Here is a 25,678-nt window from a genome sequence, read left to right on the forward strand (position 1 = left end):
AGCTGGAGATCAGCCCTTTGCATATTCTCTGGGGGGAAGGGGTTTTCTTACTAGAATAGCTTGCTTGAGTGTAAAATACAACTCTAATCACAAAAGAGAGATGAAACATTGTACTGTAAAATGCCCTTCTCCCATCTCCTAACTTCCCTTTCACATGTGGTCTATTTGAAGTCAAAATACAAAAGTCTAGGAAGGAGCAGGCTCCCACTTACTGTCTTGACGTGGAGCAGTCTAGTTCTGATGCATCATATTCAAGGTTTTCCTTTCTTTTTGGCTTTATTGCTTGGAGATCTGCCTGACATACGATCTAGCAATGCAGCGTATTATTATTTTTTTTCATTGCTGAAACAAGCTCTGACTATCTGTTAATTGAGAGGCAATCTGAAAAGGCATGGAAGTCATCACTCAGCAGACCAAATTTCTGGTTTTAATCTTGTCCTTTTCTGTCAGTAATAAGCTGCTGGCTGAGTTTTTCTGTACTATGAGGAAAGATGGTGCAAGAGAGCTGTTGTGAAGCCCATAGCGGCAGTTCTGTATGATCTGGGACTTTTGCTTTTCCTCTTTACAATCGCTTCTCCCATGCTCAGTCACTTTAACTATGTCTGCTTTCTTTTTTTTTATATTTTTCCTGTCTTTTTTTATATTTTCCCTGTCTTTTAATCTGCTTAATCAACTAGAATAATCTCTATATTAGCTTTTGAGCGCTATTATAAAAGTCTGTTAAGCACAGAGGGAAACCCTACCATCTGCTGCAGTCTAAAATAGTTTAGATGAAGAAGAAAACTTTATTTGTCATAAATCATAGTTACATAAATTATTCATGTGTTTGAATTGCATAAGTTGAACTCTTTTTTTTTCTGCTGTGTAGGTTTTAATTAAGGGACAGGGTGTAATTTAACTCTCTGCTCTTCAGGTGCCCATATATGAGCTGCAGAATGACGGCCGAGCCAACCTTCTGGGGGCACTGCTCTTTGCTGGGCAGTTTGTGATTCCTGAGGTTTGTTTGCCCGTGAAAACCGTCTCAGAAACTGCTTTTCTCCCTCTAGCCAGGACATGTATTATACTTACGTACTCAAAATATCCGGTAGGCGGTGAGGAATTGCACTTACACAGGAAGATAAATGGATTCCACTGAGGTAACAAAGCGCTTCCATGGCAAAGCACGTGCCGTTTTCTCAGGAGTCATATCCCATTTTTCCCATATACAATCTATAAAGACTATCAAGTCTGAAATGTAGCTTGCAGCAGTCTTGAAGTTAGAGGTTCCCTTGCAAATAAACAGGATCTGAACACCTGTAAGTCAGTTTTTTAACTGAAAGTTACTTTGAAGTTCTAAAGTTGTTCTAAAACTGGTAGGAGTGTCTTCTAGCTCTAGTTCCTGAAGACTGAAGTGTGAAGGATGATAGCCCTAATGTAATGAAAGTACCTCCATGGTCTCAGCACCCTGCCTTTAAAGATATTGGTGCTGTGCAGCCCAAAAATCAGAGACAAAACTGGTCCAGTTACACCCCATTTCACTTCTGCCTCGCTCCCAAAGCCAGTTCTTGTAACGCAACAGCAGTAGCTGACTGGCCAAGGTCTTCATAACTTATAACAACTTTGAGGTATCTTCTTTCCTTTAAATTCTAGTGGACAAACTTTAAGGGACTTGAGAAGAAACATAATTATTTATTTGTGGTAACTCTTTTGAAAGTTATCCTTGTTTTCACTAGGCCTTTTGTTAAGGTTTTGGTCTCTGAATTTACATATAACTGATGAACTTATTGAAAAGTCCACGCTGTTCCTTTCCTCTGTTTCTGAAGTGGACTCAGGAAAATTTGCTAGCCCATGCCTCATGAGAGGATTACGAAACTAGTTAGCTCTTGTTTTGTTCTTAAATTCTTAAACCAATGTGTGACAGATGTGCCAACTCTTTTTGAAAGGGTAAGAGTTGTAAACATCTACTAGCCTCTGAGTTGCTTTAAAGAGTTAGAAAACACTTTATAAAGGACAGACTACAGTATTTATCTACTGAATCTTTTAATTACTGGCTTATTCATAGACCTGTTTCTTTACTTGTCTTGCAGGTGTGCCTGTATTTTTATAATAAACTGTACAGGGGAAATAGGGTGACTAAGGTGGATGCTGGGAGTTTCAATGCCTTTTCCTCACCTAACCTGCCTCCACTTGCAAATGCTGAGGTTGATATTACAAGTAAGCAACATCATCTCTTAAGCCTTGTAATTTATGCCACATGCAGTAGAACTCTAGCTGAAAATAATCTGTGCCTATGTCGTTGAAATGCTGTTTTTAAACTGAAATATCTTTGAAGGCCCTGTAGCTTGACTCTATCTGCTTTGAAACTGCTTAAATATTAGTAAGACTGAAAACTTGTGACTCAACTGCATTTATGTATCGACTATTGATGCAAGCTATACTGACTTTGACTAAAGATCCAGAGTAACGAGAGGGAATGTTGCTCCTGTGTCATGAGAATGCTTGCTCTGCAGATAAAAACGAGGGAGTGAGGACTGAAAGAACAAAGAGTTTAATCTCATTAATGACCATGCAGGGCTCCAAAATCAGGCAAAAGAGTCATTGCAGAGTTCTTGCACCTTCAACAGATTCTCTGTTTGATGCATGTCACTGTGTAAGATGTTTTACCAGATATTTAGGACATGTCTAAACTGCCAGCGCACTGAAAATGTAGGGTCTAGCAGACCTAGAATATGCTCTGTGTGATTTTTTTTTTTTCTTTCCCAAACTTACTCAGAATCCCTGTAATTTCTGTGTGTCTGGTTTTTAAGGAGAGGAAAAACTACATGAAGATGTCGGTACCCATTTGCAAACTTATTAACACAATGATGTCCGTTCTTGGATAAATGGCACCGTTTCTTTGGAGAGGGGAGAAGAGAGACACATTTCAAGTCCAGCTAAATGAGGAGTTGCTAAAAAACATACTAAAGGACAGTTAAAAAAATACAACATATTATGTGAGCTGCTTTTGGATAGGTTAGGTATACTAAAAAGGAGTAGGACTTGGTGACAACTTCCATTATTTCCAAAAACAGGGAACAGGAGAGGGTTCCCAAATTCTTTTTCCAGGTGCTGTTAGTGGCAGTAGGAGGTCTAGCCCTGTGCTGTGCAGTGTGCCATTCTGAATTGTTTCTACTGCTAGAGAGAGAGACATTCTGCAGTTTGGAAAAACAAACTTATCCCTTCCACCTAATGAGTGGGAGTTACTTAACAAAGCTTCAGGATCAAAGTGCTGTGTTTGTATCAGCCAGATATGGAGTGGGGAAACCTGTGAAATACTGCAGTGGTCTGTAGGACATCCCTCAGGTAGGGAGTCTGCCACTGTTGTATTACTGTGCCGTGTCAAATACAGCGCTTCTGAAACCAACAGAAATCTGGTCCGTTGATGTTGCAGTAAATTGGGGAGAATCTGCTTTCTTGGTTTTTTTATGAACTGCATCAAGTAGTGTATAAATAAATTCCGTTTACTGACTGATCAATAATGAAATCAGGCTGCAAATTGCATGCTATTTCTCTCTTGGATTTGAACAAACTGTTTTGTGATTCCTTGTCTATAGTAGAAAAATGAGAAAGTTATTAAGTACTTCCCTTAGCCCATATTGGGTCCCATTATCCTTTCAGCAGAATGCCCCATTGAGATCAGTGAAGATTTCAGATTTAAAAACTGATGGTGTGACAGGCTCTATTTTTCCTTGTTTCAGTTGATTACCCAGTTAGGGTAGCATCATTTGTCCAAAATGACACTGTCAGTATTGAAGGATTGTTTCATTTTGAAAAAACATAGTTTATGGTATGGGCAATCTACTAGAGCTGCTTTATTTTGTCCAAAGTAATTGTTTGAAACATCGCTGTCTCCCTTGGGTTTGCTTGTACAATCCTCATTTGAAGCTTTCACGGAGACAAGAAACCACTCAGGCTTTTAAAAACAAACCAAACAAATCTAGCATCTTTTAACTTTTTTTTTTTTTCCGAATGACTTTGTATAACACGTCTTAATCTTCCTGTAGACAGGGCTGACTCTTGCTGCTTCAGCATTATGGACAGCAGCCTGAGGATGGCAGGAGGAGCAGGCCATGTGCAGAAATTCCTCCTCAGGATTCCTGGTGCTAACAAACTGGGGAATGAAAATTCCAGAGAAGCAGAGGGGGAGAGGTGACAGGAGGGAGGGAAGAGGGAGTGTAATGGGATCATGGGTTGGTGCACAGGAATGAGGAGAGGACGTGCTGTTTGAGGCCAGGCATGCCTTATAAAAGCAACTATTTACTTCAGAGCCAGAGAGGAGAAGGAGTAGCTCAGTCTTCTTCCCTTCCCTGAGCTAGCCGAAGCTCTCTTCTTCATTTCTGATACCCATTTTTCACCTCGTTCCCCCTTCAGATGAGGCTCCCAGTGGATTTCTGATCTCTATGCTCTCAGCCAGATCTTTGACTGTCTTAGCAATACCTAAGAGTCCGATTATCCAGTGTTAGATGAGCAAGTGTGTCAGCTTCCTCAAGGCTTTCAATTCAGCACAAGAAACTCCTGTAAGAAGTGAAAAAGTCTAGCCCACTCCTGAAACGAGTAGAAAAGTCAGTGCCAATGGGAAATACGTCTGCAATGGAATCAGAAATCTCTATATGAAATGGACAATACAGAAATAAACAAAAATATTTCTAAAATCTTAAAGCTGATCAAATAGGAGACCGTGCCTTATTTCTCCCACATCCTGAAAACAGGAGAGTCAAGGAGGGCTATTTCATTTGAAATGTGTAAAGAGTCTCCATATATTTCATAACCGATCATCCTCCTCTGTTCTCGATTGTCCTAATGAAGCAAATATGAAACTTGCTTTGTTACCATGGCTGGACTTTCTTCATCACATGCATGTAACATCTGGGAGTGGTGCACATGGACAGGACCGCATGATAAGAAACACGTGTAGGGGACAAGCAGAGCCCGTGTCGCTGTGCATGCAGATGTGGTGCAGCAGCAGCAGAGCGTTAGAAGGCCCTTTTGGGTTCATCTGCCCGCCGGTCTCATCAGAGAGAAGTTGTTTGTCTCTGGCCAAGCCTGCGTCTTGGTTGGCAGTTCTGGTTATTTACAGTAAAAAGCCCAAGTCATTTAGGTATTAAGGCAAACGCCAACTCTCTTCGGTGAAGTGCTTTTTGTCCCCTCCCCACCTTGCAAGTAGACATGTTGATTCTTGCCAGGACACCAAGCAATTTAAATATTCATTTTCAAAGGTGTGCGTCGATTGTTTTAAAACAAACTGCCAAAAAAGGGGGTCTGCGTTTGTTTTCATCCTTCAGGCGTTTGCACCCATAGGTTGCCCTGTGCTCCCCACCCCTTGGCTGCCACCGTGAATTGTAATGAACAGCGGGACAGTGTATATATAATGGTGGGGCTCACCTGTGGCCTTGCAGAGAGGGGTGAGAGGAGAGCGTTGCTGTTTGTCTGGAGCTCTGCACTCACGAAAAGCTGTATTTCTTGTTTGATTTCATAACTTGGAGTTCAGTCACCACTCCTAAGGGAGGTGTTGCTCTTGGTTGCTGCTCTCCCATTATAAATTGAAACCTGAGTTGTGGCATAGGTGCTGTTTAAAAAAAAGCACTTTTTTTTTTTTTTTCTGCTTTCTAGACTGTGTAGAGCTACTTCTCTTTTTAATTTTATTTTTAAGTCAGGTTGATTGTTTTTCCACACTAACCCTGTCACCATAGTTCTGTATGCGTGTATATGCATGAATAGAGCTGAACAAGATAACGATGATTTTAGGCTGTAATTTTAAAAACTGTAGTGTTTGGTAAGGAGGAGGAGATTTGAAATAGCAGAGTATCGTTTGTGGTGGTTTTGTTTGGAAGAATAAACAAAAGGCCTTAGTATCTTGAATGCACTCTCCTTGAATAATGCAATCTTTTTTATCCCAAACCATTTTGGATACAGTATATAAATAGCTGTTGCCTCTATACTTTATGTACATTGCTTTTAAATGTGTCTGCTGTGCAAGACTGGTAGCTAGCTTACATTTGTTCCTCAGCTTTGTATCTATATTTACATAATGCAGTACATCGTATCAGTTAAACTCTTTACAAGCACAGGCCATCCAAGTTAGAACAGGTTACTGTTTTCTATATTGTGCCAAAACTGAATATCCCTAATTAGTCACTCTTATCCACAGGATAAAAAACTGTTATGAACACCAAAATACACAGCTTTCTGTACTTCACCTACTTCTATATGAGTTTCTTAGGTTAGAACTGTTAGTGATTTCTGAGGGATTTTTTTAGTGTTTTTAAATTACTATCCAACAAAAGATTGCAGTGTGGTATGACTATAGCTGGTTTATTCAGTACAATGAAGTTGCTTGAACTTTGCTATGCGACGTAACTATTTTTCTGTTTTGTGGATGGAATCTTTGAGATGGAGGATGCACAGGGTGTGTTCTAAATTTTCTTTTTCCCCTGCATGGCGCTCTGCCTCACTTGCAACAGTTCTGAATAAATCTGAGATGAAGTCAGGCTTTTATGTATATTTGTTTGTCTTTGGTTCTTGCATCACACTTGCCTTCTGTTCAGCATTTTAGACTTGTTTGTCTAATGGAAAACTGACACCTGTGGAGTCTGCAGTACTGGGCTTGTTGTGTAGGCTGAGGAGGTTCATGACCAAGAGAATGTTAACGCAGGGACAATCTTTAGGGTTTTTTTTGTTTGTTTTTGTTTAATATAGTTTGGAATTACATCACTGTAGTATGTCTGCATGCATTACATTTATCTTGAAGATGATATGTTGTTTGGTAGAGCGTACTCCAAGAGTACAGGTATAGGCCTGGTATAGGTCTGACTTCTGAACCTATCCTCTGATCTCTCTCCTTGGTCTTCTACTTTTGGCAATATCTTAGAGATCCGTGCCAGGACAGGTTTCCTCAGTTCATTCTTCAAGTCTGTTACAGGCATTAGGGATGCTAATAGTTGCCAGTCTTAGTAGTATGCATCTATGGAGTTTTGGCAGGGACTCCTGGCTTATGGAGGACAAAGGGCAAAAAGCTCAGTTACAGCTTTATTGCCATCCCTTCATATAGAGGAGGATGCTATTAAAGACTTAATCTGTGTGACAGAAGGTTGAAAGGATAGGATTTATTGCTAAACACTGCTGCTTCTTACAGCCCAGTGCTCGTGAGTGACCATGGTTAGCCAGGCCCGTGAACCCCAAGCACAACAAACACATGGCTTTCTGTACTTGCCCCTTTGCCTCCCACAGGTCTCTAGCTTGCTCTGGAGGCCTTTGAGAGCTACTTGGCTAAATAAAAAGTCCAGCCAGGTGTTTTCAGAACTGTGCTGGCCAGCTTAGCACAAAGAAAGAAACTGTAGAAACAGTCTGTATTTCTGTTCTCCTGGAGCATTAGGAATCCACCTGCTGTAGTGTGGCTGCTTGGACAAACATGACACCAAGCCAACTGCTTGTGGCCAGTTTAACGACTTATGGTATGTTATTTAGAAAGAACATATGGAGGGTCTAGTTGCTGACTGGGCACCATGACTGGAAGGGAAAGTTCATAAAGTCTTATAGGTGCCTGCTGTTTTCTGTCCTGATTTTAATGGCTTGTGTAGTTTTTAGTATCCCTGGTAATGGGGCAATAGAGTGGAGGCTTGTAGATGTACTCCGAACTTTCTTGTAAATGGCTGTCTGCTGATTGCAAGAGATTGCAACAGTAATTGGTGTAACTCTCTGCATGGCTGAAAGCAAATCAGTATTATGCACGCAGTTCTTTTATCTGTCTTGCTGCTTGGGGGTTTCTCCAAAATCTAAAAAGCTTAAATCACAATGGGGAAATGGGTAGCCTTATGGCATGGTCTGTTTTCATCGAAGTATGATGCTTTAAGCTGTTGGCTGCAGTTTGTTAAAACTCTTCCCCTGCCTTGCAGGAGCTGTCAGTGCTACCAGTGCTGTGCTTCCACACTGAAATAGTAAAATTTTGAAATCAATAATGCATGACTTGGCTTCTAATAATGCAACACAAACAAACTATTAGTTAAGCAGCTGGCTTCTGGGTCTAAATGTATAATCAGAGTTAATTGAATCCTTGCTATTTTATTTAATTGTTAGTAACTACCTAATAAACTCTGGAGGTGATTAGTGGCAACAGTAACTGCATTTGTCATCTCTTATGTCTGGGAAGATGAAGGTCTGTTTTTCTAAATATGAATCCAGGCTGGTACGAGGCCAACAATGAAGTTCAGGTCGGTGTGTGACAGGTAAATATCTCACTTGTGCTAGACCTGCACGCTGCTCTGCTGGCTGAGGCTCTCTGGGCACTCCGGGCTCGGGGAGATGGCACCAACAGGACATGTTCAGCATCATGAGCTCATCAGGTCTCATACTCAGATGCTTTTCACAGCTCTCAGACTTCTCTTTCGAAGAGGTTGTGGTAGAATTGTGCAGCTTTGTGTTTGATGGATCATCCTGTTCACTAATGGACATTGAACTAAAATATCCATTTTGCTATTAAATTGAAGTATACATGTTAAATATCTCCTTGAAGAGCACTACCTTAGAAATATTGATGAGTAATACTGATTTCTCTCGAAGTCTAGACTATTTGGGAATTAAAGCTAAAATATGACACAATTGAGCCTGACCTGGATGTGGCCTTTAAGACATATTTTGTGGTACCTAATAAATATGGTGTGTTAGATCAGCTGCTATGGTTGCTGTCTTAAATGGGCCTTTATTTCATCTTTTCAAAAATACATTGTCTTTCATGAATCCCTACATAAGAAACAGTTTTAAAGATAACGTAATTATGAAGTGCTACAAGCGTACTTAATATTATGTCTTAATATTAAGTTTAAAAGGTTATTTCTCTTTAACAGTAAACTGGGAAACAGTATGGAGACCCAATACCAAAAAGAAATTTCGAGTTCACACCAATATGAACAGGAATGTTGGGCTTCTGCGAATCTTTCCAGGAATCACTGCTGCTGCTGTAAGTGTCAGCACTTTGTTTGGAAGCGGGTGAAGTGACGCTCAAATACTTGATTAGTTAGCTGAAGCAGGAAAGCTGCATTGTTGTAGCAGTGGTTGGGGTTTGGAGGGAATGAAAAAGATCTCTTCTGATAAGTATTTTTTTTAATATCAGAGCATTCAAAGACTATTTTCATATGCCACATAGTATTGATAAAAGCTTTTCAAATATCTTTTGTCTAAACCACTTGGGCTCTGAAACTTTAATTTCTTATCAGGGCTCATAAATAGGTCAAGTGTGCTTTTCTAGACAGGTGCCATGGAGATGCTCTCTTGCTCCATATTGAGGCATATTAATAGGTATCTTGTCAAAGAATACACGATGTGGTGGGTGGAGGGGAGTGGGACTATTTCTACAGCTCATGCTTCTTTTTTAAGGTTCATTTTATCTCACACTGATGGTTAACATGAGCCCCAGCATTCATACAGAGCTGAAAATGAGAAGTGGGGTTTTTTTGCCTTGAAAAATTACTTTGCAGAGCTGTGGTTTTAGGCAGATTTGTCTTTAAATTTTTGTCTAATACTTGTTCCATAAAATTGACAGGTCTTTTGTGGCTGTTGCCATCTTAAATTGAATCCAGTAGTTTAAGCAGCACTCCTCAATTATATTACCATTCTTTTTAGGTGAATATGAACAGATGGAAAGGCAGAGGGGTGGTATATTTGCAATAAAACTCCAACTGCATAGTTAGCCTCATGGGGGCTTACAGCGTATTGCATTTAGCCTATGTGATCAGCAAGGAAATGTCTAGGTTGCTTAAAATACATATTTCTAGGAGAGGACTCTGCTAGGCATCCTTTCTCAGTGAGCCACAATAGCTACCTCATTAACAACTGGCTGAGAATGAATTAGTGCCTCCTTTTTTTTCCTGCCTTGAGTTAAATCAGTTGAGTTTTGAGTGAAAAAAAACTCCAGGCTTCATTAGAATGTTCTGTCCTGAAAGGTGAGACACTCTCTCTCTTAGTTAGGCAGACCTTTGTTAGCTAAACTCCTTGCTAAAGTAACAAATCTGGGCAGTGTTGGGGGTTCTAATCTCAATAATTCTACATTTATTTCGTAAGTGTAAATCTACCCTGCAACAGTATAGCCTGTTAACGACACTTGAACAATAGCATCCTTTCTCACACTGAGGTCATGACTGTGGCAAACAGCTTATTTAAAAATCTGTCCCTCTAGGAATTTTAAAGGAAGCTAAAGAGTGAAATTCTCAATTTTTTTAAAGCTTCTTCTACAGTCCCAGTTATTGCAAATAGGTAGCACAGAAGGACATGAGAAGACTGTAAGGTATGAGAGCCTGTAAGATTATAGAAGGAATAGGCCATTTTTAAAAACTCTGTGTCACACATGAAAATCTTAATGTGACTTAAACACATCTTTTGTCTCTCTTCCTTGTCTTGTTTTTAACCAGGTAAAAGCATTTCTTCAGCCTCCAATTGAGGGGATCGTACTTGAAACTTATGGAAGTGGCAATGCCCCAAACAACAGAGAAGACTTGCTGGAAGAACTGAAGAAAGCAACTGAACGAAAAGTGATGATTTTGAACTGTACACAGTGCTTACGGGGCTCCGTTAAAACGGTCTACGCAACAGGGCAGGTAAGGGCTGTGCAGACTCTACTGCTGTGTAAAAAGAAACATCCCAGTGATACAACTTGATTGTGCGCTCCTAGTAGTCCCAGTGTATAAAACCAGATTCATTAAACTCTAAAGATATTGCTCATAAAATAGCTATTTCTGAAAAATCTTAAGCTGGAAGCATTTAAATATGTCTCTGTAAACAAGATCCTGTTTTCTCCTGGTCTGAATGGTTGAAACAGTCAGCTCAAAGCCCAAATCAGTGATTGCTTGCTCTTGTCATGTGCAGCACTCCTGGATACCTTGCATTAGGTTGCTAGTATTTCTCCCAAGGGGATTCCAGTGAGCTAAAGCTAGCTTAGGGGTCGGATGATCAAACAAAGTAGTATTGAATAGGCCAACAGTTACTTGGCTACGGTGTAAGAACATCAAGGAAGCCTGAAAATCCAAGCAATAGTCCAAATCCCAGTTTTTTATTTGACTGGCAGTACAACTGAATTTAGTGAGAGGTTGGAGAACAGTATGTAAGGAAGCATCTGTCTTACAGAATGGAAATGAGTTGTGTTTAACCCATGTAGGTTAGCTTAAAGCAGACTTCACCTAGATACTGTTAATATTCAGGGCATTTTCTAGTGAGTTTCTTAATTGTGTATTAAGACATGACATCGCTGGGACTAATAAGAGCTCAAAGCCATATATGAGTATGTGTTGCACGTGGTAGTGTGAAGGAAGCTGGTTTAACTGGCCTTTATAACAAGACTAACCATTAAATAGCCAAGAAGTACTGCTAGAGGGTGACTCATCCCCTTGTTTTAGACACCTGGTTTTGCTGGGAGCAGCCACCCAGCTGGCAGAGCCAGCCTCTTCTGTGACTGTAACACAAACCTAGATACTCTAGTCTGGTGTTAAAACCTGCCTCTTTTAACACAGCTGTAGATTATATTTGCTTCAAGAACATATTGTCTGTTTTGAGGAGAAAGGAGATTCTAAGAGTTTCTTTCCACCTCTTCTGTATCCAAACTTAGTATTTTCTGATATGGGCAGTCATTTGGGTGTTGGTAAAACTTTAGCGTAACTTAATGGTGGCCTTTTCAGAAGTATTAACTTTTGCAAAGATCCTGCGGTCTGAGGCAAATATGACAGGAACGCATGGATTATATAAAACAGTTCACACAAAAGGAACAAAGCAGTTAAGTTAATAAAAGACACCAAACGTATTTGAAAAACATGAAAATGAAGCCTAGCTCTTCTACCTGAAATGAACTGCTAAAATGCATGGGAGGAAGTTAAAAAAAAAAGCTTTTCTGTGCTCTGGTTAAAAGATTCTCCACGTAGACACCTCTAAAATGGCTTTTTGCACTCTCATCCAGACTGTTGATATGCTAAATGGAAAGACTCTGCTCAGGTCTTACTAAACCACTGTTAGGCTGTGTGAAAACGTATTCATTTCTGGCTTCCACTTTTTATATGGAGTATGTATTATGTTCCTCAGCATCCATTGATGAAGGCTGCCCTGTTCTCTTGGCATCTCTTGAGAACACTGGCAGAGCCAAGTCCTGCAAAATCACTGCCTGCTTGTTCTTTCATTGCCTTCTCCTTTTCATAAGGAACTGCTCAATGGAGGAGGTACCATGAGTGAAAGCTGGGAAGTTGCAGTAATGTCAGCTTTACTCTTGATTTTCGTTTTATTCATTCAAACTAGCCAGGTGGGTCAGCTGAGTCCCTGGCTTCCCTTGAAGTGTTGGTTTTAATTAACAGAACGTCTGGCCTCTGATCCATCTGCACAGTAGAAACTTAGAACTGAAAGGACGTTAGATATAGGAGGAAGCTGGGAAATCCCTTCCTCCTCCTTCTTAAACTCGCTGAAAAAGCCCTAACTGCTCTTTGGCTAGCTCTGCAGCACAGAAAATATTTCTCACCTTCTCTGTATGTGTTTCCCCATGGGACTTTAAAAAGTGTTAGTTTGGGGCTCTTGGAGGCAGTTAATGAGCTGATTAAGGCTCTGTATCTTGCTACAAATATTAGTTAAGCCACAACAAGTTTCAAAGCTTATATAGAAGGTAATTAAAAGTAAAATGCGGTGTAAAGAGCCTACTGCAAGATGCTTAACTGTGAGGCATCACATTATGGCAAAGGTGATGATCTGTGATTTAGAGAAGCCCAAGTGTTTGCCCAGGTACAATTTAGTGATGAGATCTGAAATTTGCTTTGTCTTGCTGTCTTGCTCACTGTACACTTATGGGGCTTGCTGAGCATAGCAAAGATCTTTCTGCTTTTTGTTTTGGTTCAGATAGTTTATTCTTATTTTAACTACCAGAAAGAGAAGTTAAAAAGGTCATCTTCTTCAGTTGTTCTTGTCAGAACTGTGTAAATTACATATTTTAGTTGTAGGTTCTAAATCATACACTGCGAGCGCAGCCTGAAAGGATCTGAAAACACTCCTGCTGTGAGCACACTGTAGTGCTGGAATTCATCCAAAGCAATGCCCCATAAAAGAATGGTAAATATGTCTGTATGAGAGCAGCCTACTTGGCAGTGTTCAAAATGCCACTGGGTTCAAACAGAGTAACTGCAGCTTTTCAATAGAGGGAATCTGACAACTCTGCAGATAGCTGATAGGGACCTGTAACCTTTCCCTTTTAGCATAGTAAGTGACCATGGCAAGCGTTTGGGTGAATTCTTCAATGTTATTGCATGAAAAGGAATCCAAAGTAAAAGTCATCTTTATTCAGCTGGTGCTAGTATTTGCTTTGTATTTAACAACTAAAATTACAAAATTACGGTAGCAGTAGGAGGAGCAAGAGAGTGTGGAGGCATGGCTGCATACTGTATTCTGTATAGCTACTCGTCATTCATATAAATTTTCTGTTCATGCAGGTATTTCTGAATGCTATGCTAATTGGAATCATTATTCCTTTTTATTCAGACTCTCGCTGATGTTGGAATAATTCCTGGAGGTGATATGACACCAGAGGCAGCCCTGACTAAACTGTCATATGCACTCAGCAAGAGTAAGCTTAGCTGGGAGGAGAAAAGGCAGGTAAATATTTCAGTGTGACCTTGAAAGGCTTTAACTTTCTCATCTACTGTGCTAACTTCTGCTTAGCTGAATGCCTTGAGCTCCTCCCTTGCACTTAAAAGCTGTTGGTTTCAGAGCCATAATGTGAACATCACGTGTTTGGGTTTGTTATTTTTTTTTTTCTTTACAGAAAATGCTGTTAGGCAAATGAATGTATGTACAGTGAGAGAGAAAAGATGTCTCTGCGTAAGTAATGTGAAGACCATGACTGAGCCATAAAAATGCTATCTTTAAATGGTAGTAGTCTACCTTGGACATTTCTGTACTAAAAACCCGTATGTGGAAATTCATATAGGAGACAGAATCCCAATCATACTGAAGTCAGCAAAGATCTTGTCATTGATCTTAGTGTGGTGAAGATTTTATCCAAGGCTCATTCACACAAAGCTAATTCTGAAAATAAATATTGCCTACAGCCTCTTCCTTTACAGCATTACTCATGACAGTGCTAGATTTTGTTTCTCTCAAAGGAGATACGCTTTATAAATACATATTCTAAGAACCAACTGTAACTGATTTTAAAATCATAACCCCTTTAACAATGTTCTTACTGTTCATTGGTGCTTAATCAAGGCTTTTTTTTCTCAAATTATATAGTTATATATTATGTTCCATTTATACAAGGAACATATAGCTCTGAATTAGATAGGGGAGCAGCAGTCTGCAGGAATGCGTGTGTTCCTATGCTTGTATGCAGTGAATTAATAATCCTGACACTTTGGGAGATGACATCATGATGAGTCACTCTCTAGACTTTAGCACTGCATGCACATGTGTATCTTATGATGCTGTTCTGCTTTTATTAAAACTGAAGCAAATTTGATCATTATTTCATGCTCAATATCTTCCAACCAGTAGCTGCTCTTGAGACAAACATATTTGGATATCTATGATCGTAAAAGGGGTGGCTGGAAGTACCACTTACTGTGCTTAGAAACAGTTTCAGACTCTGAACTTTCAGTTGTTTGTTAAAGCTCTTGCTCTGGAAAATGAGAGGAGGAGGAGCTATGTGTTTTTTTCAACGAGGAGGGCAAGAATGTACTCTGTCCAAGAACATGCTTAACAGGCAACATAATGCTGAGTGAAGAGTAGTGGTATTGCATGTGTTTGTGCATATACTTGTTAGAAACCGAGGCTCTTCACTGGTGCCCCTTGGGACACTGACTGACCCTGGAACATACATATTGAGCCTTTCAGTACTTAAAAGGAGCCTGTAAGAAAGATGGTGACAGACTTTTTAGCAGGGCCTCTTGTGACAGGATGAGGGGTGATGGTTTTAAACTAAAGGAGGGGAGATTCAGGCTGGACATGAGGAAGAAATTTTTTGCAGTGAGGGTGGTGAAACACTGGCCCAGATTGCCCAGAGAGGTGGTGGATGCCCCATCCCTGGAGACACTCAAGTCCAGGGTGGATGGGGCTCTGAGCAACCTGATCTGGGTGAAGATGTCCCTGTTGGTTGCAGGGAGGTTGGACTGGATGACCTTTGAAGGTCCCTTCCAACCCAAATGATTCTCTGATTCTACCGTTCTATATACTAGCCTGTTTGTGTTTTTTTTTTTTTTAAATCAGACGTTAGTCTTCTTTTACAAAGAATTGTTTGGCCTGGGACAGCAGAAACTTTCCCAGCTGGCTTCCTGCCTTAGGTGTGTGAGTTAAAACTTGATTTGAGATCCAGTTTGCTGAGGTGAGATAGCTGACTTACTCAGGTCAGGACTTAGTGATACGGTGTTTTAGGTACCACTGGCACAGGTCCTCCTGCACCTTCATGTACTGCCCTTCGGAATGTGCTACACAGGTTTTGTGTGGTGGTGCTGGCACCTCCTTTATAAGGTTTGAAAAACAAAACAACTTTTGCAATTTCTTTGGGTTAAGCAGGATCGGTTTCCTCATTTGACTCACTGCACAGACCCACAAACAATTGTGTTGGCACAACTAAGGGAGCAGCACTCTGCATTGCCTGGGCAGGAATGAGTGGTAGAGACCAGGAGAAGAAGAAAGCCTGGAAATATGTTGTCTGTGGCAATATCTTCAGCTAAACATATCACCAAACAATAGTCTCCCAAGAGACGGAAGCTCTCCTGAAGCTGGCGTGGTTATTTTAGGATTCTCTTTCAACACGAGGCAGCAAAGAATGTGCCCCCAGACACATGTAAATGGCTGCAGAGCTGGTAGGGCCGAGTAAGACACGTAGGGCTTTGCACTGGGTGCATTTAGCACAGGTGCCAATTGCTAAGGTTACCTGTGCAAAGCAATGATCTCAACCTGTCAGGCTCTACAAGTGCGCCAAAGCAGTTGGTATCCTCTGAGTTACACGTATATGGGACTCTTCCAGCAGACAGCTACAGTGTCGGCGCTTGGAGTTTGGTTTTTTTTAATAAAGGGCATGCCTAGACATAAGTAAACCTGGGGCATTCCTCCTTCCAACATCACATCTGTTTCTTGCAAACTTTCACAATCCGGCTTTTTAAAATTCTAATTGAAATAACTACATGCTTTATAGCTGCATCAGCAACCTTTCGTGAAGAAGTGCCAGTATGTAAAGTTGTCAGAATTGAGGAAACCAGTTGGTTTTTATTAATGACTGGCTTCTCTCTCTGTTCTCCAGATTTCTCAGAACCTATCTTTTGGAGTATTTTTCATTTTCTTTATTGCTGTGTTCAATCGCTTTCTACACATGAATTGGCTGACCTATTTTTTTCCTGGTTGTATTGGATACACCCATCCTGCGAACTGTTGCACACCTGCTTTAATATTGAATGACTAGTACTACTGGTGACCCTGTGTATTCAAAGCTGGCTCTTTGGCCAAATTTTAACAAAATCTGGGCTAGTGGAGCTGTTTGAAAATCCGTTTAAACATACGACCATCCACGGGCAGCCCTGGGCTTTGTTTTGAGGCCTACACACGCAGTCTGTGTGGGAGCACTGAGGTTTGGGAATGCTGGCAAAAGGCAGCATGTCAGAATATTCCGGTCTCCAGCCTCACACTGCTAATTACTCGCTATCTTTGTGTTTTTAAGTGGGCTGCAGCTTACCCCACTAGGGAACTTTTGTCTGCATACTCTAAAAATCAGGGTGTTTTGTTATGTGCTTATTTTGGTTTCTTTGCTTTGGAAGAAAGTTTTGTTTGCCTGTCCCTTTTTTTTCCCCCATTTGTCTTTTTAAACTTGCAATATTCATGGGACAGTAACTATTTCTTTAATCTTTTGTCTGCATTCAATTAGTTTCCATAATTCCTCCAAACAATTTTCTAACTTGATCCTAAGGTTTTTTTATTAGACTACTACCATATTTTTCCTCTGCTAACAAAGGATTTGATTGCTTGCTTTTCAGATGCTGAGTGAGAATCTAAGAGGAGAAATGACTGTTGTACCCACAGGAGCCAAGATCTCTCTGAGAGATAGCAAGTTTATTCAAGTGATTGCCAAATCTCTAAGTATCAGCAGCAAGGAGGTATATACTTAAATATTTAAAGTTGAACTCATGCAAAGCTGTAAACTCAGTTAAATGAACCTAGCTTAAAGATGAACAGCAAAGCTGAAAGAAAAATGGAACATTGGAGCTTTTATATTACTTTTTAGTACTGAGTGTCCCAGCTAACCAGTTGGGTTAGGGAGAAAGGACACAATGACAAGCATAACATTAAAATGTTTTTAATTAAAAACATATTAACTTTTTTATTTCCTCTTTGTAGCCCCATCTTGAGTTTATTTTCTTGGCTGGCTGGTTGCAATAACAAGCCTCAGTTGCTGTTAATTCAGGGTATTGATGATATGAAAAGTGCTTTGTCTTTTTGTGATCAGATGTATTGACAGTTTGGAGCGATACAAATAATAGTGGGTAAAACAGCTTAATTGTTGTACATGCAGTCATAGAAGGCTGATACAAAGGAAGCACTACACAAGTGTTATTTGTAGTGTTTAATATTAGTCTCTCCCAATTGGAAATTCAGAAAATACAGTATTGGGATTTTTAGTAGCTAATGAATATTGAATGCATGGTTCTTCTTTAGTGAGTAGGAGAAATGGGAGGATATTTAGGGGGCTTATGGGTCTTGTCAGTGGAAGTTTGGAAGTACGGGTTACACAAATATCTGAACAATCACCTGAATAAAGTTGATCGTGTCTTGAGGAGATGGGATTATATGGTCTTTTCCAACTCCTACTAGAGCTGTTTCTCTTACTCTACTTGACGTGTAACCATGGCAGTAGAGAGATAGTAATTAGTGTGTGCACCTTAAATGGTGTATGTAGATATCAGCTGATTGTAGTGTTGCCAGGGAAGAATATAAACCTTCATGGATGCGAGACTGACAAAATATAAAATAAAGATGAGACTTTTTTCCTTCCAAGAACTAAACACTACCATTTTTATATAACGAAATGACTAATTTGGAAATGTTACATGAAAGCAAGGGCAGTGCTTTTATGACTTGGACATCAACCATATTAGAGGCGAGGCTGATATTAAGTGTTTAATTTTATTTGTTTCTCAGGAGTTAGAAGCCGTAAGAGATGCATTAATTCCACCTTTGGCTTGTGCTGCAGCTAAACTGGGTGACATAGACGCACTAAGAGCCATAGCAGAAATGGTAATGTAAAATTAACAGTTTGTACAAAACACGTATTGTTAAATAGAGTTGTAAATGACAGGAGAAAACTACGCTCACTGGGAAGCAACTGCCTAAGTCTTAGAATCAAAGTGCTTAGACTAATACAGTTGGTTTCTAGACTTCTCAGTCTTTGCCTTTCAAAACTGGAATGTCCTTTCCCCTATCTGGTTCTCAGCTGTTTACATTTTCTTTTGAACTGTGAAAATACAGGTAGATTAAAATGCAAGTTCTTATCTGCTAACTTGGAACACTTTAAAATGGTTTATGCTGCTTTCTTTTGCTTAACTTTCTTTATGCATATTCATAGTATCCAGGTTTTGGATGTAAATCTGTGATGATAAAAAAAAAACCAAACCCTTGAAAATTATATTTAAGCAAAACACAGTGCAGTGCTAATTCAAGATTTTTGGCTCTCCCCATAGCTCTAGCCTGGGTTATACCTGGAAAAAGAAACAGGCATTTCACTGTGTAATCTCCTACACCTCTTTTTTTTTTTTTTTTTTTAATATTTGCCTTGGTTTACCCTACCCTTGAGACTTTGGTAGTGGAAAGGATAAATATATCTTGAAAATAACAATAAACTAAGACAAATAAAACTAGCAGGCTATAGGCACAAAGCTGCTGTATGATGTACTGCAATAAAGAGCATTACATTGTGGGGGGGGAAGCGTGCAGAAGATGGAATAAATAACTTTTTTGGTGCTAAAACAACGCTACAAGATATACTTTTAAGTAAGTTGGACAAGCTTAACATTTTGGTGGTACAATTAAAATATGGTGTATGCATCTACTGTTGTACCAACAACTTAATATGCAGCCATTGTCTTTTTAGCATGTGAAGGATCTCTCCTTTCGTAGGGTGGGAACTTGAGCTGTGGAGACTACGATGGCCGAACACCACTTCATATTGCAGCCTCTGAAGGGCATTTACCACTAGTTGAGTATTTGTTGACATCTGGCGCAACTATTTATGCTAGAGACAGATATGGATCTACCCCACTGATTAATGCGATCAAGTTCAGGTAACAAAATAATTTATACACCACTTTATGTAAAGTTTATAAACCTCCTATCGTTTTGAATTTAAAGTCCATCCCTGTGTTTTGGTCTTGGTTTGTCTCAGCAGTCATGTGTAAATGACAGCAGTTAAAATAACACAAACCAGTTTCATTTCAAAGGATATGACTAGCCTAAATGAAAAGATTTTTTAAAAATAATATGAAATGAAAGCAAAAAACTTGGTACGCATGCAAAATTTTAGCATGAGGTAACTTATTGCTGCCTTCCTGCCAAGACTTTGTCCGTAATTTCAGGACTCCACTCTTTGTTATGAGGCTTCCTTATAAAACAGAACCAAACTGATCACTCTTTTTGGCTGTCAGAAGTGAGAATGCAGGACCAAGGGCTGTTTTCTTTCTGCCCTCCCCTTTCTCATCAAGACCAGACTGTTTCAATTGGCACAAAATATTACCGGTAGGTTGACTTGTTTTAATCTTTCCCTTCCACCGGTGCTTTCCTGACTCTCTTGCTGGGTGACTGGTTTTTTGATTTTTCCCTTCCACCCACTCGTAATTAAATGGGATGGCTGCATGGCTCTACCTGCTTTGTGGATTTCCTCTTCCTGTTGTTCTGGATGTCAGCAGTTCTTGAATGGTAGCCATGGACTTGCGATTTACTGGTCTTTTCCATGTTGTACCGTCCTAAGGAATGGCCATAGCACAGAACAGAAAGGTTATCAGATATCAAAATTTAATTTTAAAGTGGTTTATATAGCCTGGGGATTCACAGAGCCATTGGTCTTCTAACGTGTTAGAAGCTGCATGCTCTAATCTCTTCTCATTTCTTTGATCCACTTTCAGCTCCTTATCTCATTTGAGTCTGTATGATGGAAGAAGTTACTTTTTCTGTAAAGAAGCTTGGAGTGATAGAATTTTCATGATCTTCATGGATGTCTGTCCCCAAATATCCCTACAGCTTTCTAATGTTGACAAGTTCACCTGGTCTGTCAGGCTGGAGTTGGCTCCCTGGGAGGTCTGACACTCCTGGTTTTGCATTGCCTGCAGGAATAACATGAAGGCTTTTTCTGTCTCAAAGACCAGATGTAGAAAACTCAACTGACTCTATTAACTTGAGACTTGGAGTCCTGTGTGGCCACGCTGTGCTATTGCCATACCTACTGCACGGACCCCCGTGGATTTGGAGTTGGTGCTTTATCTCATGAATATATAAGCCCTCAGTGGCAAACCCTTCAAGTCTTAAAGCCAAAACAAGCCCAACAACAAATCAGACAAATAACCTTGCACTTGAATAGAGGTGGCTCTGGTCCAATGTGAGAAAATGCTAAAGCATTAGATACCATTAGATGTTCCTGTAAATCAGGCACCTACTTTTTTTTTACCGCACCCAACTACCGCCTGAGGAATTTCACATGAGCTTGTTGTTTGGATTCCTTTGCATTGCCACTCCTATATTAGACTCCTACTATGACTCTTAAGCTCTTTAAAACTGCACACCCATTTCGATATAGGGAATTGTAAAAGGAAACTGCACCACAACCATTTTCAGTTTCTCTTTTTGTTTCTACTGTTGGAATGAGAGGCAGAGTTGACTTAGAACTAAACTCATAAATGAGTATTTATGATCTGCTGTGTACTCACACTGCATTTCACACTGGTAAGCATATAAAGGAAAATGGTAAAGATCAGCTGTATATGTGTGTAATTAGATACTCACTAAAAAGATTTCTGCTACAGAAATATTTAAATTCTATTTGTTAAACAGTTGCATGCTGAAAGTGAAGAGATTATCCGTATGCAGTGTACAAAGTGGCAGAGAGGAAAAGGGGGAAAATGATCTTAATGAGCAGTCAATGCGTTAAACTGCTTAATTTTGTAACTTTCTCAATTTTACTGAATATTGCATCAGCTTAATCCCATTTTCTGAGAATTAATATTTGTTTAATTGGCATTTAACTGCAGTACGGTATCCACTCATCTTAAAAATAGCTTTCTTCCAGGTTTTTATGTCACATTTCTCAGTGGCTTGCCTTTTAACCTAGCGTGCAAACCTACATAATGATGACTGATTTCTATTTTCCATTTAATAATTTGTAAAGATGATCAGGAGTTATGTCTCTTCTTAAAAGCTTCTTAACATAGCGCTGTCAGCTGCCAGACCAGCGATTTGATCTATATCAACAATAGTCTCTTAAATTTTTTTGAATTTAAGTGACTCTTTCTTTGTTTCTTTATATGGTAAAATGTGGAGTCCCTTTCTAAATAAGAAACAAACTACTGCATTTCCGCTTTTTCATTTGTAACTCTGCAATTTGCATGCCGTCTCGCTCACTTTATACATGAAGCTAAACAGACCACTGTTAATTTAGGCCAGTTGCTTGACATATCAAAATTAGTAGCATTTCTTTAATTTCCTAGAGTACCCTCCAGGGATAATTCGTTTTCCAAACAATAGAATAATATTTTTTTAATAACAGAAACTCTCTGAGCAGGAAAATGTCTTGAATAAAAATTGTGTATATTTTATGTAGTAAAAGCATTTCCATTTACTTGTAGAGCAGTGGTAAAAGGTTGAAAATGGGGAGTTGCTCATACAGGGCTGTGAGAACATCAGATTAGAGGCAGTAAAATTACCTCCCACGTAAATATGAATTTAAATACTTGATATTTTGCAAGGTTACATTTACATTACTTCAGGAAATCTAAGGCAGAGTGAAAATCTAACCACCACTGACTCCAGAAGTGCACGGAATCCTCTCCTTACAGTATTTGAGCATAAAACTCCCACTGATACCAGGTAGAAAACTGAACACGTGGAACCAAGCTGATCCTGCCGTAACTGTTCCAGTTGCTGAAGGAGCCAGCATTGAAAGGAATGAAGCCAGTCGAGTTTGGCTGTACGGTATACCTGCATTTCTTAAAGAGAGTCGATGGAAGGTGTGCACCCTAAGGCCCCAGTCCTGCAAACTTACCCGTGTTCATCGCACATGTGTGATTCATCCCTTTTGAAGGTGATTCGCTTTTAATAAGTGTCTACCACGTCGAGGCCCGAGATGATATGTACCGTACGGCACTTTAGTTGCTCTGGAGCCAGAGCCCTCACCAACTGGTAAAAATTCAGATGTCTTTATCTGGAACTCAAAGTTTGCTCATAGCAGTGAATGTTGAACACCACACCGAATCATTTATTTTGCTATTAACCCATTAAAATATTGGTATACATTGAGGCTTTTATCTCTGGTGCTATCAATAACAGAATCTGTCAGGGGCGAGACACTAAAAACACTTTTTGTCTGTTTGGTTTTCTATTCAGAAAGCAGAAGAATGACAGTAGTAGTGCCAAAAGGCTAACTTAAGTAACATATGCAAAATAGTATTGTATCTATAGGCTAAGTCTGACCAAGAACAACAGTTTGGTAACAGAGTGCACTAAGAAAAGGGACAGACAGGAACAGTTCACAGGTGGCAATAGTTTCTCATGGTTTTGCTTATCAGATGGGGGTAGACAGGAGAAGCAGCTGAGCACGCCAGGCTGATGTGGTGACATTGGCCATCCCTCGACACTTTAAACTTCCCTTGTCCAGCAATTGCTCTGCTCTTGGTTTTGTGCTCTCACCTTAGAACAGGAATCACATTTGAACCATTCTCAAGAAGTTTGCGGCTCATGACATCAGCTGAACTTCAAATCAGCTGAACTATGACCCTTGTGAGGTTTTTGTAAAGCCGCAGGAGAGCAGCACTTAAAGGAACAACTTGTAAAGACAAATACCTCTCTTGTGCCTAAGACATAACAGCATCAGAAAATTCACAGCCAGCCTCTTGAAAATATGAGTATTGCTCTTGTGGTAGGTACAAGACAGCAGAAGTGGTTCTCTGAAAGCAGCTTAAGCTTCTGCAGAATGTAGATACCGTTTGGGTGCAAGTAGGACCAAGCTGTAGTACAGCTTACATCCCGCAGAGTTTTCATGTTGAGCGATGGGAATGTGAGGGGTGGTCTGCTTGCTTTCTTGGATGGATCCGCTCTTCATAGTCACCATACTAAATTTAACGCTTTTAAGTTGCACGTTAGTTTTTGTCCCTATTCTTCCTCTCCCTTGCCCTTCCCTTAACAAGCAGTGGTACACAACACGTCCTTCCCACCATGCCAAGAAACACGATTTTGAACAATTCCCAGTCATCGGGACATTCTGTTTAGAAATGTTTTATTGTAAACGTTTATTTTAAACACTGATAGTTTAAATACTTAAAGATTTATTTTATTTCGTACCACTTCCCTCCCCCCCCCCCCTGCAATTAAATTTGCTGTAGTAAATATGTGGGGTAAATGCTCCCAAATCCATCTGTATCGAAAGAGTCCCAGTTAGAGCAGTGATGGCTCCATGCATAGATGGGACATCAAGTGCCTTCTGGAGGGTATGTCACTACCATTGAGGAGTGAATAGTTTCAACAGGAGAAAAGAAAAGCCTGGCTCTTTGCTGGAATCCAGAGATCTGGACCTCATAGCAGGGGCACGTTGAGGGAAGATACCACACAATGTTACATGCTTTGTTGCCTTTTATCTTTTAGTGCTGTCCCATAGCATAGCTTTTATTTTAAAAAGCGCTAGTTCCACGCTGCAATTTCAAGTGTAAGGTGGGAAATGAGGAATACTCCAGAGCAGTCAGCAGAGAGTAAACAGACACTCCCCACGTTCAATTCTGTACCCAGCGTGAGCCTGAGTGAACAGACATGTTCTACTTTAATCTATTTTAGGTCAAATTTCTTGTCGGCTAATTACTGTTCCGCTTAAGACTGAACTAAAAATTTTATACGTGTAGAATTCATTCTTCACCGCAAATTGAAAAATGGAAAGATGTGCCATTATTTGCTGGCTCGAGAAGATGCTTGTGTGTGACTGACCATGTCATAAGGGACCCAACTGAGAAAATACTTTAGATAACTCAACAAACTTGCAGCATGTGCTGTTCCAGCAATGCTTTGCCATGAAACAAAGATGGGGGGCTTTGGGGGGCTTTTTTTTTGGGCTGTCAATTGAAACTAATTAGAATTTTGAAAAATCTAGTAGGTTAAGTAACCTATGTTTGGAAAAGCAAGATTATTCTTATAGCATCTTTACAGTACTTTGTTTAGTTTATAAATTGAGATCTCACATGAAACATATAAGTTTGCATAGGCTTAATACAGATAACTGTAAAGTAACTTTTCATTCAAGATGGAGTTTTCTTAAAAGAAGCAGAGGCAATAGATAAACAGTTTAGTCCAGTTCTAAAATGGAAAGGCCCATGGCTACCTCCAAGAAAATACAAGGGATTAAGCAGAACGTATATGTGAGCTTATTTTTTATTTGTAATTAATACAGATGAGTTTTTAAGTAATGTGTTGGAAAAAAACATATATTTCCTATTACAATGATATGCCTAACTCTTTATTTTGAAGTGTTATGGTATAGCAGCTTCCTTAAAAGAGGAACTGTGAAACCATTCCTGATCTATTGGTGTCACCATGCCCTTTATGGAGAAGAAAAATTTTTGATTTGTGAACTGGATCATTTGTTTAGCGGAGGATCACATTGTTACCTCCTTATGGAACCATATTCTAAACTTTTTGCTAGGTCACTGTGAAAAAAGTATTTTGCACATTTTTCATCTGTCATATTATGTTCTACCCACGATAGTACCTTTAGAGACTGGCTGCCTCCACAGACTTTCTCAAGCATCTGATTAAGGTATAGGAGTTGGCTGGTAGTGCTTAAATATCTATTTGTCTCTTCATCCCAAAAAGAAAGGGCAAGGAAGACCTCCTAAAGACTCCAGGTGAAAATAAACAAGAAAGGTATTGGGTGAAGGGGGTTAGGAAAAGATGTGCTTTTGCGGGAGGTTTGTGAGAATACTTATCACAATTTTGAAGCCCTAAAAACCCGATCAGCTTCTGCATTAACCTAAGAATTTCATTGCTTAGCTGCAATACATGTTTTGTTTTATTTGAGACTGATAAATATGGGTATTGTATTCTGTGAAATAAAGGAATGATGCTATGTATAATAATAAATGTCCTCCCTGTTTGCATGTATTTCAATCATTAATATTTGAAGTGTTAAATTAAGCTAGCACTAAGGTAAAAAAAATTATTTGAAGAGGAAAGGATGCATCCCTTTCATTTTCAGAGCTGAAGGTAAGCCTTCTGTGAGCTTAGAATGTGAATGATTTTTTCGATAGGGAGGGCAGATGTGTTTACTACATCTGTCACCTTGGAGAAGATTAATTGGTTCTGTGATGGTGGTGAATATCAGATAAGAACTTTCATTGACTGTTTGTGTATATGAGTAATGCTGGATTTAGGGGAAAAAATGCTGCTGGTCAAGACACTTTCTCTGTTATTTCTGTTGCTT

The 25,678-nt window shown here is 39.7% G+C and overlaps 1 protein-coding gene across 2 annotated transcripts in view; it reads left to right on the forward strand.

The window, feature by feature from the left end:
* ASPG (asparaginase) overlaps window positions 1-25,678 on the forward strand; it is a 47,467-nt gene that overhangs the window by 12,376 nt on the left and 9,413 nt on the right. The window contains exons 5-13 of one of the 2 annotated variants that reach the window (XM_071809702.1): window positions 914-997; window positions 2,067-2,193; window positions 8,859-8,971; window positions 10,419-10,604; window positions 13,510-13,623; window positions 16,995-17,114; window positions 18,157-18,252; window positions 19,132-19,295; window positions 20,133-25,662. In XM_071809702.1, the coding sequence (XP_071665803.1) occupies window positions 914-997; window positions 2,067-2,193; window positions 8,859-8,971; window positions 10,419-10,604; window positions 13,510-13,623; window positions 16,995-17,114; window positions 18,157-18,252; window positions 19,132-19,295; window positions 20,133-20,310 (1,182 nt within the window). In that variant the 3' untranslated portion in view covers window positions 20,311-25,662. Of the gene's footprint in view, window positions 1-913; window positions 998-2,066; window positions 2,194-8,858; window positions 8,972-10,418; window positions 10,605-13,509; window positions 13,624-16,994; window positions 17,115-18,156; window positions 18,253-19,131; window positions 19,296-20,132; window positions 25,663-25,678 lie in introns of those variants that run through there. The other variant, XM_065839096.2, reaches the window with a different exon arrangement.

This window comes from Patagioenas fasciata, chromosome 5 (assembly GCF_037038585.1).
Source record: "Patagioenas fasciata isolate bPatFas1 chromosome 5, bPatFas1.hap1, whole genome shotgun sequence".
Classification (NCBI taxonomy): Eukaryota; Metazoa; Chordata; class Aves; order Columbiformes; family Columbidae; genus Patagioenas; species Patagioenas fasciata.